General features: G+C 41.2%; 2 protein-coding genes across 2 annotated transcripts; one reads left to right on the top strand and one right to left on the bottom strand.

Moving 5' to 3' along the window:
• The first annotated feature begins 14 nt into the window (after positions 1–14).
• LOC119174430 (mitochondrial pyruvate carrier 2) lies at positions 15–2,829 on the top strand. Its single transcript, XM_037425322.2, has 5 exons — positions 15–171; positions 489–529; positions 622–706; positions 881–992; positions 2,615–2,829. The coding sequence occupies exons 1-5, from the start codon at positions 87–89 to the stop codon at positions 2,649–2,651; spliced, it is 360 nt and encodes a 119-aa protein (XP_037281219.1). The 5' UTR covers positions 15–86; the 3' UTR covers positions 2,652–2,829.
• A 56-nt stretch (positions 2,830–2,885) lies between these two features.
• LOC119174429 (EEF1A lysine methyltransferase 1) lies at positions 2,886–10,633 on the bottom strand. The gene is made up of 5 exons (XM_037425321.2): positions 10,479–10,633; positions 9,475–9,595; positions 8,852–8,934; positions 4,893–5,167; positions 2,886–3,269 (listed from the first exon to the last, which is right to left on the bottom strand). The coding sequence occupies exons 1-5, from the start codon at positions 10,481–10,483 to the stop codon at positions 3,136–3,138; spliced, it is 618 nt and encodes a 205-aa protein (XP_037281218.2). The 5' UTR covers positions 10,484–10,633; the 3' UTR covers positions 2,886–3,135.
• Between the last annotated feature and the right edge of the window lie 1,407 nt (positions 10,634–12,040).

Here is a 12,040-nt window from a genome sequence, read left to right as displayed (position 1 = left end):
GGCGGTATTTCCTGTTATTTTCCGTCGTAGTTTTGGTTTTCCTTGTCCCATCGAAAGCAGAGCCACAGTGCCCGTGTTTTGCGGCGATGGCTGCTCTTTATCGTGCCCTTGTCGCTGCAGGGGACAGAGTTGTCCCTGGAAAACTTCGGCCGCTATGGGAACATCCGGCAGGTGAGTTCGAAATGAAGTCCTGTGCGGAACCTTTTTTTGCGTGGCAGTCGTTTCGAGTGGTGCACCCTGCTTCTCTCGCCCAGACCCATTCAAACTACGGCGGATTCTCACTAAAGGCAGTGAAAAGTAGCCGGTAGTTCGATGACTAATGTACCAAAATAAAGCAGCACTGCGCGCTTTTAATATACTCGAGGCCGCTGGCCTGCGCCTTGACAGATAGCGCGCAAAAGCACGCTCTTTTCGCGTCAATCGCTAGCCGAAATCAAATGATTGAGCCTCTGATCAATAGATTGCTCGTTCTTCAATTTTGCATGCAGGCCCCAAAACAATTTTCTTCTGGGCACCGTCATTCAAATGGGTGAGTAGTGGGCAAGACGTCGTGGCGTTCAGGTTTAGGGACGTACTCATTTCTATATTCTTTTCATGCCTTGCTGTTCACGTTGTGCGCAGGCGTTAGTGATTGCCGGAATCGGAGACTTGGCGAGACCTGCTGAGAAGTTGAGCGCCTCGCAGTCAACAGCGCTGGCTGCTACTGGTATGTGTTCCTATGTGTGCGAGCGTGTCTTGACCTCATTGTCTGTTCATTTCATTGTTGTGTTTAATGAACAAACGCCTAGAACAATTACCCTTCTCTTGTGCTTGATCAGAGCGCATGCACACACGTCTCTGATCGGCGTAAGCAAGGCTAAGTCACTTTTTCACTTTGCAGGAATCATCTGGTCACGGTACTCCATGGTTATCATCCCAAAAAACTACAACTTGTTCAGTGTCAACATCTTTGTAGCCTTGACTGGACTCTATCAGTTGCTCAGAATCTACAGGTACAGTGCACTTCAGGTGTTGCACTTTGTGTGCACCGTCAACCAAATTATAGAAGGAGCTTCAAGCTGTAATTTATACATAACCTTTGCCACCACCCCCCACCCGACTCACACATACACCTGTTTTTAATCAATGGGTCACAAAAAGAGGCCAAGAGCCCATCTGCACACTCCCTTAAAAAGAAATCATTGATAAATCGTTGGCTCAAAGCTTGTACAGGCTACCTACACGGGGTTTATCTAAAAAAGAGTGAGCGCACATATTCACAGATGACACATATTTTAGTGTAACATGACACATGAATACATGGCATCGAAAGCTTGGAAGACACTGTAGCTTTGCCTGCAAAACTAGAACCTGATAGTGTAATCAAGCCTCGTGTGCATCGCCTTTTCAACTGCTAGCCTGCTTTAGTGCTCAGTGCATACCTCAATCGTGCGTTAAAGAAAAGAACTACTGTGCATGCAACATTGGTCGTTTCAAACCATCCCATAATTCCCACTGCAAGTACATTTATTTAGTGCCCACTACGCAATTATTTTTTATTTTGCGAAAAGCCCACCATTTCTTCGTAAGGCAAAGCAAGAACCTACACAGCTGCTCTTGTTCACCTATTGATCGTGGCGCATACCCACTATGGCAAATTGGCCAAGAATCGAGTGGTTTTAAAAATTATTGTTCAGATTTAGAATAATGGAGATATAATAGAAAGATTACCGATAACCTAGAAAAGTGTAGTGCTTTATTTAATGTATACAATTACTTAGATAAAGAAACGAATTTATTTTTAGAATAGAGCAGCTCACATTGTTGATACTTTGCAGCTGATGATGATTACATATGTCCAAGTGCTTTGTAATGGGTAAACCTGTTGAAACACACACTCGTCACGCAATTCACATATTTTGATGCCTGGCCCGATTCTACACTTAAACCACGCATATTAAATGTATCGAGATGACTTTTTTTTTTCCGAAGCAGTTTCCAGCATTAGCATGGGTCTATGGTAGAACACCTACTTGCCACACAGAAAGCCTGGGTTTGATTGTCGTTCAAACCTATAGTTTTTTGTTATTTATTTTATTTGCATCTTTGCTTGATTTCTCGGTCACAGGCAAAGTTATTTTTTGCTCAAACCAATGACATTGACAATGGCACCGGAATTTCTGTGAAACAGGCTTAGTAACGCTATTGTATTAAAATTCTTGCTTATATGCTACAGAAAGCCCGAGTGTATGAGAACCAAAAAATGTGCAATATATCTGTACGGCTCGTGCTAGAATAAATCGTGATGCAGTACGAACTAGCTCACTTTGCTTTTCATGGTAAAGGACACATTGTGCAAACACGGGCACCCCAGACAACACTAACGCCAACTACCAACTTGAGTTGTTAGTCGACGTTTGTGTTGTCTCCCAGTCTTTTCAACATGAATATGTACCAACTAGCTCAGCCCCTAGTTATTCTAAGCTCAATTTGCTAGCTTGCTAAACGACACAGAAGCTTCTAAAGATAAAGCTGCCTGCACATCGCAAAGTGTTGTGCATGTATCGCAATAGCAATTAATTAAAAAAGTGTGTGCTTGGTACTAAAATGATGCCTCTCCTTTTCTTTATTTCAGATACAACCAGACCTTAAAGGTTGAGACGAAAAGCTAGGACAAGTAGGTCCTAGTCTATTACAATGGCACAACATTTGTGCAGAGATTAGCTCGTGTATAATCTGTCAATACCGGCCACTCTTTTGGAGATGTTGTATGTACGCGAAATCAAGTTACTGCAATGTAAGCTATAAGTATTTTAGGTAGGTAAAAAATAAACTGGCTTATTCGAGGCATTTGTTTTACGGCACTGGTTATTGTTACAGTTACCATCTTGGAAGTCAATATACCATTTATTGACAGTGCTTTCTTTATTCACTTTATTTTGGGCATGTATGCAAGTCTCCTCTGGTTCTTATAAACAGCAACAAAAAAAATACTGGTTACATAAAGACTAGGGAAAAATACTTTGATTAGTCAAAAACTACTAGCGATAGCGTAGACTAAGAAAACAATTCTATTAGTCATAAGAACTACGGGCGATTGTTAGGACTAGGAAAATACTTTGGTTAGTCGTGAAAGCTGCTTTCGGTCGCGGCACTTCAGCTGCAAAATTCATCCATGTTGTAATTGGCGAAGCACTTAAATTCATTGCCAAGCTTTCGCGTGTGTGTGGGCTCAAATTTGCATAGCTGGAGGCCAAGGAGCTGTTCTGCATAGGGCTCCATCACTGCACCTGAAACCAAAGTGGATGGAAATTTAATAAAGTGACAATAGCATGATTCGAAGTCACTAATGAGCACCAAAATACTACTGGTGAATTTCGAAACACAGTCTGATGTCACCGTTGCATTAGAATTCATAAACCTTTGCCTATACTGTTGGCTTGCACAGAATTCACTTGCTGTGTTGAGTGTCCCAGTTTGTGAAATTGCCTGCAATCTTTTGTCCAGATTAACAGTTTTCTCTTTCATTATCATTACTTTTCCTTGCTGGCTTCAATAGAACTGATTTGTTAAATACTATGTATACTCATTGTGTTTAAACACCTTTGAGTTGGCTACTTTCAGACTTATATTCACGTAATTGCACGCTCAACACAATACTAGATTTTCAATAGTGTGCACAAAAGAATGCAGCAGGTCTGGCTGTAAATCTGTGGCCTTGAAAAGTGAAAATATCCCGCGATGCATTATCTGAATATCACCTGATTTCTTCAAAGAAGTACATCGTACTGAAACGGCAAAAAATTGGATTTTCCCGTACTCAGAACCATTGGTATTTCATGCTCTGTCTGCATTAGGGAATCACATGCAGCTGACCAGCCTGATACGACCCTTATTTTACTTAGAACCACCATCTAAACTGTTGTATTGACGAATTACACTCTAAGCCAGCCCATTTGATGTAGAGGCCTCAAACTCTGCTCAGATAGCAAGACACAATCAAGAAATTTTATCCCACAAGGGCTTGGACAGCCACAGCCAAGGAGGGGAGGGGGAAATAGAACAAAATATCTGAAAGATATTAGGCCTTTTCTATATTTTATGAATGGGTCATTTCTGAAGAGAATTTCGCATCAGAGAATTGAAATCAAATATTGGTACTAATCTGCAAAATGCTAAGGCGTAGACGCGATTCTGATACACAGAGCTTTTGTTCTACTGCATAGAGTACCCCACAAAAAACAAAAAAAAGCTTGAGGTAAGTTACATCTATGTAGCATGCCCTAACAAAGCGTTATTAATTGCAACAGGCAAGCAAACAATGCCAGTCTGGTTAAGCAAAGCCAGAAATTTAGTCACAAAGTAAAAAAAATTAAAAAGTGGAATGAAGACAGTCATGTGCAGGTGCAGCCTGCAACCACAAACATGCACTGAGTGTTTATGACCCCTGATTTAATGTACATTTAAACTCGTTATAACGAACCTGGGCATAGCAAAATATCTACTATAATGAAGTAAATTAAGAATAGTCTTGAAATAGCTATAAAGTCATAAGCAAACCTTTATAACGAATTTTCAGATATAACAAACTTATTTTTGTGCAAGATGCAACTTTGTTATAATGAGGTTTGAGTGCATTCTACAAAAGTGCACCATTTGTCATGGCAAAGGCTAAATCTACATGTCAAAACATGGCCTCAAGACTGTCACGCAAAAGCATCTTTCATACACGTTACCTTGCCCCTACTGTCGCTCATTTCAAAAGCTGCATCAAGAAATTCAAAAATCTTGGAGGACTGGGAAAGTGTGTTACATACACTGGAGAGCAGTTAGTTCACTTGTTCACCTGAGGCAACAGAAACCATAATGGAGTCAGGAGAGCACGGAACTTGAAAAGCAATCACTGTCCTCACCTGTGCACAGAATTATAAACGTGGGACGAAGGAATTTGACGGTTTGTGCAGTTTTTGACAAGCACTCTTCGGACAGAAAAGGGGGATCGAGCACAGCCACCGTGAACTTTCCCTGCCACTCCAGAGGTATCTCGAGCGGAGCGTTGTAGTCGTAGTGTACAAAGTCTTCCTCGTGACACTCGAACCTCCGGTCGAACTCGAGAAGCTTGAGCGTGTTCTTGCAGCCAAGCTCTCGAAGCTTCGCATACAGAGTCGGACATGAGATACAAGCAATCCTGAAATGACACCACCATTAAAAAAGTATGTTTAGTTTCTTCTGCCTTCGACGGTTTTAGAAGCATTAAAGATGAATCAGCACTGAAAATTGGGCTGGTTGTTAATGATCCATCACCACCGGCAAAATATATATATAATTGAACAAGAAGCATTACTGGAGCCAATGTTTTTTTTTTTTTTCATCATTTTTTGCCTACATCTTCCTGAACTTCAATCTGGTGTCCACCATCAAAAGCATAAGACTAGGGTGCGCAAACATAAAACATACATATATCTGGGGGGGGGGGGGGGGCAAAGTAATGGACAAATTACAGAGAACATTGAAATAAGACAGAACTGTCCCTTTACTTCACCTTGCATTCTCGGTGTTAACTTTAATTTTCTCTAAAAATGTACCACTTTGCCCAATTAGCTATCTTACAAAATGTGCCTGTCAAAGGGATGCCGAATGAAAATGGCAGGAACTGAAAAGAACATCTGTGCGAAAGGTGCGAATTCCCATAAACATTCGCACCATGGGCTTTGCCCCAACTGATTGCAGCGTTCGATGCTGGTGCCGTTCGCAGTGGTTCTGAAAACCGTACTAGGAGACAAGCGAGTTGAAAAATGTGGCTGACTGTTGGGATTGTTGGCTAACCGTTTTACAGTGCACAACACAATGTTACAGTGCATAAAATTGCCAAACGTCACATCCTCTTGTTCACAGTGCGGCCGCTAGACACAGCGTTGTGTGACAAACGCATTAAATTCATTATTTCCCTGTAGTTTCTGCATATAATGAAGGTTGAGTCTATTGTTGCAGCACCCGATCTTTCTATTTGGCTGCAAATCTTGCAAGCAAAAATTTTGTGCAGTACCCTTTTAAGTGATGCAGTTAGAAATTAATGAATATGCATCATGTGTTGTTAAAAAAGAAAAATGCTACACAGATACAGCACAATTTTGGATCTAGATGACTAATCTGGTTTAATATTTTTGAATGTTTGCCATTGGGATGCTTGGCACATGATTCTAAGAATAAATACAAAATACAGCCGACTATAGTTAATTCAAACTCAAAGGGACCCCTAAATTTTGTTTAAATTATTAAGAATTTTAAATTATAGTTCTGAGATATATGAATCTGAGCTAGGTGACACCACACATTATGATTAGGCATTGATTTTATTACATTTGAAAATTCCTTAAGCTAACTGCACCCAATGAACAAAAAGCAGAGGTGTAAGGTCCACAAGTTTATTGGTCATTTACTGCTGATCAGAACTTTTAAAGAAATCGTGAATTGCCAACTGCTTTTTTTCTATATGTGCCTTCAGCACAAACCTCTCTATACCAGTTGAGAAGCACCACAGTTTACCGTGCGTGTGCTTCATTTAAAACATTTGTTTACTAGCAAAGCTTTTTTCCTCAAAGGCCCAAGGTGGTTATTTGTAATTTTGAGACTGTCATAATTATATAAGCACACAAATTTTTAAATAGTAGTGGGAAAGCAGCAGATAATTTTCAGTATGGAAGTGCAAAAACTGTGAATTAACCAAATTATGAGTTTGAATTAAGAGGCTTTTGAATACATTGAAAGTATAGAGGGCCAACCGAAAAATCGAATTTCATTTTAATCAATCAAAGGTATGAATTATCAAAGTTTGAATTATCGGGAGTCTACTTTACATACATGAAAGATACAAGGTTGACGGACACAAAGAAATACTTTGTAGAATGAAACAGTTCGGGGGACAAGAATTTTCGTGAAACTAATCAGTCGCACTGAAGAGGATCGCCACTGCATAAACATGAAAACACTAATGACTGAAGTCGGACATGCAACATAAACAAGGTAAGATTTGGAAGTGGAAAAGTACCAAAAAGCAGATTCTGATGCCCAGATGTGCGCTGAAGCAGGATTTTGCGAGTTAAATTAATCAAGCTGAAAGTGCTCCGCACAATATTCAACTCTCACTATATGAATAAATTACGGTTGTTGCAAGATTAAACTGCTTTGTAGGCAGGCATAAAGTTCTGAAACTTGTAAAACTGTGCACTCCTGAATGTCAAGAATATCCCATGACTTGGCACATAGAATTGCGTTTAAATATACACTATAATAAAGCAATAAATTAGTTTAGACTAATAAATTACACTCTGTAAACTAGCATCATCGTAAAAAAAATCACTTAAATTTTCTGCCAAAATATTTTTTTTTGTCGTCGTAGCCGTTGTAGTAGTCGGTTGCATAGCATTTCATGTTAACAAAGATGGTGTCACAGCATATTCACGGAGTGAATGATGAGTAGGGTGAAGGGTCCGTCCGTCCATTTTGGGCGGTCTGACCTCGTACTTCTGAACAATGTTGAGCTTCCAGACGTCGGTGGACGAGGCAGTGACGTTTGCTAATTCCTCGTTGGTCTTACGCACTCGTATTACTGCGGGGACGGGCTGCGGAGAGCTTCACCTCACTCGTCGTCATTCACCTCGTGGATATGTTGCAATTTTTTTTTATTTGGCCACATAGGCTCAATGAAATTTTCTAAAACATTGTATGTCAATTCTCTGACTCCCTAAAAAAGGCAAAGTGCTGAGCATTTAACGATGAGCTATGTAGGCCCTAGTACATGCTACTAAAGTGCTTGGTGCCACAGAAACTGGTGCGGTGATTTCAATTTAGGGTGACCACCAGTATTTTCTTCAATATGCATCTTCTCGCAACAAACATGGCGATTTTCGGATAGTAAAAAAGTAATATACTAATGCGAGGAAAATCTTTTCTCTTCAAGCTTTTTTTAACAGCTAATGCTCCAAATGCTTAAGCAGATAAAGAAAGCTAGCTAATTACCATGCATGATGTAAACCTTGAAGCTACCTTGTCTGCCAAGCCCACCACTACTACTAAATTGTGCTGCAGCCACTTCAGTGCTTTAAATGTGCCAACTTTCACCACAGCTCTTGCTACTGGGGGGAGGGGGTGCGATTCTTAAATGAAGAAAAAAGTGAGCCCCGTAACTGTCTCTCGGGAGGAATCGCTACTGACTAACACTAAGAAAAGCTAATTTAGTGTTTAGCATTACCTCAGTCGGATGCCAGAAGCAGTTCCTCTTACCTATGTGAACGAAGTTAGTCTTCTCAAGTCTGATGTGGTAAGTACTGTATTTGTTTGCAGAAACAGAAAGGTGTGTCTCACAATCATCATGGTTTTGGTAAATATAATAGCAAGATTGTACGTACTGTATTTTCTCCCATATAACCCAGACCAAAAAAAAAACTGAAAAATGTGCATAAAAAGTGGGGGTGTAGGGATGTGTGTGTTTTTATTTTCTTTTTTAGGGTAAAAGCAATATGTGCATATTATGTGTGAGAAAATACTGTAAATGCAAACCAAGATATCAAGATCTTAATAAAACTAGCTAAATTGAGTTGCCATGTTTGCCCTGGAAATAGAGTTCTCACAAGCTTTTGCTGTATTCAAGAAATACATTGTTGTTTTTTTATCTGTACACAGATGAAAAATCTGAAGCAGTACCTGTTCAAAAAAACAAAAGAGGCTTAAACAGCTTTATGTTAACTTATATTCACCATGTGTTGACTTATATTCAGATTACGTCAAGCTGTGGGCAAAATGTTATTCAACCATGCGATGCGCACGTAGAATGAAAATAAGACAACAAAATTGAGACATAATGCCAACTTACGCTCCTTCCGGCCCAGCTGCACGTAATGCTTCCTTGGCCAAAGCCGTCGCTGTCTCGTCACTGTACCAGAACTGGCTTAATTGCTTGGGTCAGCAGCAACATGAAAGGAAATCAACACAACTCAGATGGTTATGGCAGTGCTGTAAATTTCACTGTACGAAAGGAAGCACTTAGGCAAGATGAGACTCTGTAATCATGTAAGGGTGTAGTTGTGGAATGTCTGCAATCTCACACTTACGAGGGTGACATTGCACTTTGACATCAGCTTTATTATTTTTTTTTACGTAAGATAATATCTTAATGTACGTACATTTCTTCAGAATTCATTGCTGGATGAGGTGCATGCTGAATAAAGACAGCTATACTAAATGTTGTATCTCATAATTCATGTTAGAGAAATACCGCTATAACACGCATTATGTAGCGAGTTTTTCAAGCTATGGCAAGAAACCGAATTTCTTTCACTGTTTTGCTGCCCTTTTTAGCACCAAGTCATACAATGCGAATTTTTCGGAATTAAATTTTGATTGGCCTAGGGCACTTGCATGTTTATCGAATGGCTATATCGCACCTGTACTTCCAAAAACTATAAACCGAGCAAGACTTCTTGGAGAAGAACCAACCCAGTCCTCCTCCGGTGCGGTCCCCTTTTCTTGCTCCTCTCTTTCTCGCAAAAACTCCTCCAGCGCAGCTTTCGCGTAGTCCGACAGTTCCGGTGGGCCTTCGTCATCCGATTCGCCGGACCTGCGCAAGGAACGCGCGAACTTTCGGATATGCTTCGTTCGCAGCAAGGATGACGAAGCGAGAGGAAAACTAGTCAAGTGAAGTTTATTAAATAGTTCAGTTAAGTTACATGGTTAGCGTTATTACAGCAGGAGGTCCCAAAGTTTCAGAGAAACTGACAGGGGGACCTCCTGTGGCTACATGGATGGGGTAATTACAAAAAAATACAGCAATAGTATACGGACTTGTGAGGAATAATGAATAATCTTGATTAACAATAAAAATACGATCAATACACCACATAATGGTAATACTCACTATTGAAAAATAACATGGAAATAGTCAAAAGCAAGTGAACACAAAAAACAATATGAATGAACTCTACGTGACAAATGCAACACGTTTCATTATCAGTGTTATCAATTATACAAAGGCAAATTGAAGTGATAAAATAGCACAGAACTGTGGAGAGCTATTAACAGTTAATTACACAAATCGGATGAGTTGATTAATTCCTGGACGTAATATTTCTTACTGAAATATGTGTAAGAACGGTCTGTATATAGCAGAGTTACGTTTTTTTTTTATGCTGTTTGTATTTTCCTGCTTGGCCGACGGTCCGAAAGACGGTCAACCGCATTAGGGAATACTCCGGCCATGAGCGATTGATAAGATCAGCATGGGGTAGAGCGCAACGCACCGCTGCGAAACAACAGTCTACGCAGGCGCGATCTGCAGGAGCCAGTAAAACTGGTTTCGACCTGCGCTCTAGTTTATCGATGTCAAGCGATGAGTTCACAAATCGAAAAACCGGTTTCGTCAGCGCTGCTAGCCGCTCCCTTTACAACCGTAAAAACCGGTTTTTCGGCGAGAGACTTCGTTTGGAGGTAAATAAAGCTTTTACCTCATTTCCTGCTGATTACCAACTGCACAGAATAACTCTCCGACCTTGTTACTGCGATTCCTCAAGAGTTCGGTGGTCGCTTTTGTATGAAAGTTTTGGTCACAATCCGAACAAACTGGGCGCGGCCATTTTGACGATGTCGATGTTGTTGCTGTAAACAGCGTCGTGTTGAACTTTCGGTTTCTGAATCGTGTTGCGAGCCGACCAATGAGAAATGTCGCCACAAAATATTCCGCGTTGCTGTAGCAACAAAACTTCTTGTCGCTCGCTGTTCTTCGCTTTTTATTCACTGAAAACACTAGCCAGCTTTTCGATTCAGTCCCGTTAGCTCTCGCTTTTATTAGGGATACCGTGCGACGGCGTAGCACATCATGGACCGTCGGTCCGGCCGGGGAGTACTCCACGTTCATCTTCCAATGAGCAAGAACAAAGTGGAAGCTGCTTGTCGTTTAACGGCACTGTAGAGCACGAGCTTTCTGAAATGCTAGGGATTGATGCAACAAACCTCAATGTGATATATATCGTGAGATCCTGTAATCTCTTTAGAAAGCAGAGAAATAATATATCCGCACCAGAAATTACATAGGCACCCTCAAGCTTAAAGACCTAGGACGCTGGCAAACACACAATTCTTTCAGAATCATGTATACACATATACACCCGCTTTTACACGCATCTATGTCCGTGGGGTGGGTACATGTATACCCAGGCACATTCAATGCGGCTGTAGCAGTAAACCAGAAGCTTTTTAATCGAACGCTAACTGGTGAATTGTCTTAACCGGTTCGAAACCCGCAGACCAAGGAGTAGCAGGGCTATCACATGTGCCATTTCAGGTTACCAACACCTTCCCCGAATTTCGCGTGACTGTCCGGACATGTACTCCCGGCGTCCGTCCGTTCCCTGCAACGGTGCCAGCTATGAGCTCTTCCACTTACACTCCCATCGATCACGGGATTGCCGAGAGAGAAAAAAAAATGGGGGATTGCCCTTAAGAGTTGAACGGGATAGCGAAATCCAAAGCAAGAGTCACATGGCCTCCAAGATACACGCCGCGCGCTCGGCATCTCGGAGACTATAAAGAGGCTCACAATGCCTCACAGATAGCAGCAAATTACCCAGCGTTTGCTTTTTGCTTGATCAGCGCCTATGGAAAGGCATATGTTTTCCGCTAGATGGGCATAGTTGTCCATATTTAGCGCTGTTTGAAAGTTCCTGTGTGTTTTTAGCGGCGATGGCTGAACTATCCCGGCCTCTTTCGAGTTTGAGGCTTCCCAAATGCGCCTACAAATCACCGAACGGGCTCGTTTTCGTCGTGACACCTGTCGAATGAAATGCGTTAAAGAGTCATATTTGCAAGATTGTTTCAGCGCGCGAACAATGGAAAAAGCACAGGGTAGACAGAAAGAGCGCTGACTTCCAACTAACTTTATTTCACAGAGTGGCAAGAATACATACGTCTAAAAATGATGATTACAGAGCATGAAGGTAAAAAGCAAGCCTAATCTACACACCAGTAACAAAGCACGTGTGACGGGTCCTATATTGCCTCAAAGCCCAGC

The sequence above is a fragment of the Rhipicephalus microplus genome, chromosome 5, assembly GCF_043290135.1.
Source record: "Rhipicephalus microplus isolate Deutch F79 chromosome 5, USDA_Rmic, whole genome shotgun sequence".
NCBI classification, from domain to species: Eukaryota; Metazoa; Arthropoda; class Arachnida; order Ixodida; family Ixodidae; genus Rhipicephalus; species Rhipicephalus microplus.
The sequence above is the reverse complement of the archived record's forward strand: the minus strand, read 5'-3'. Positions and strand labels throughout refer to the sequence as shown.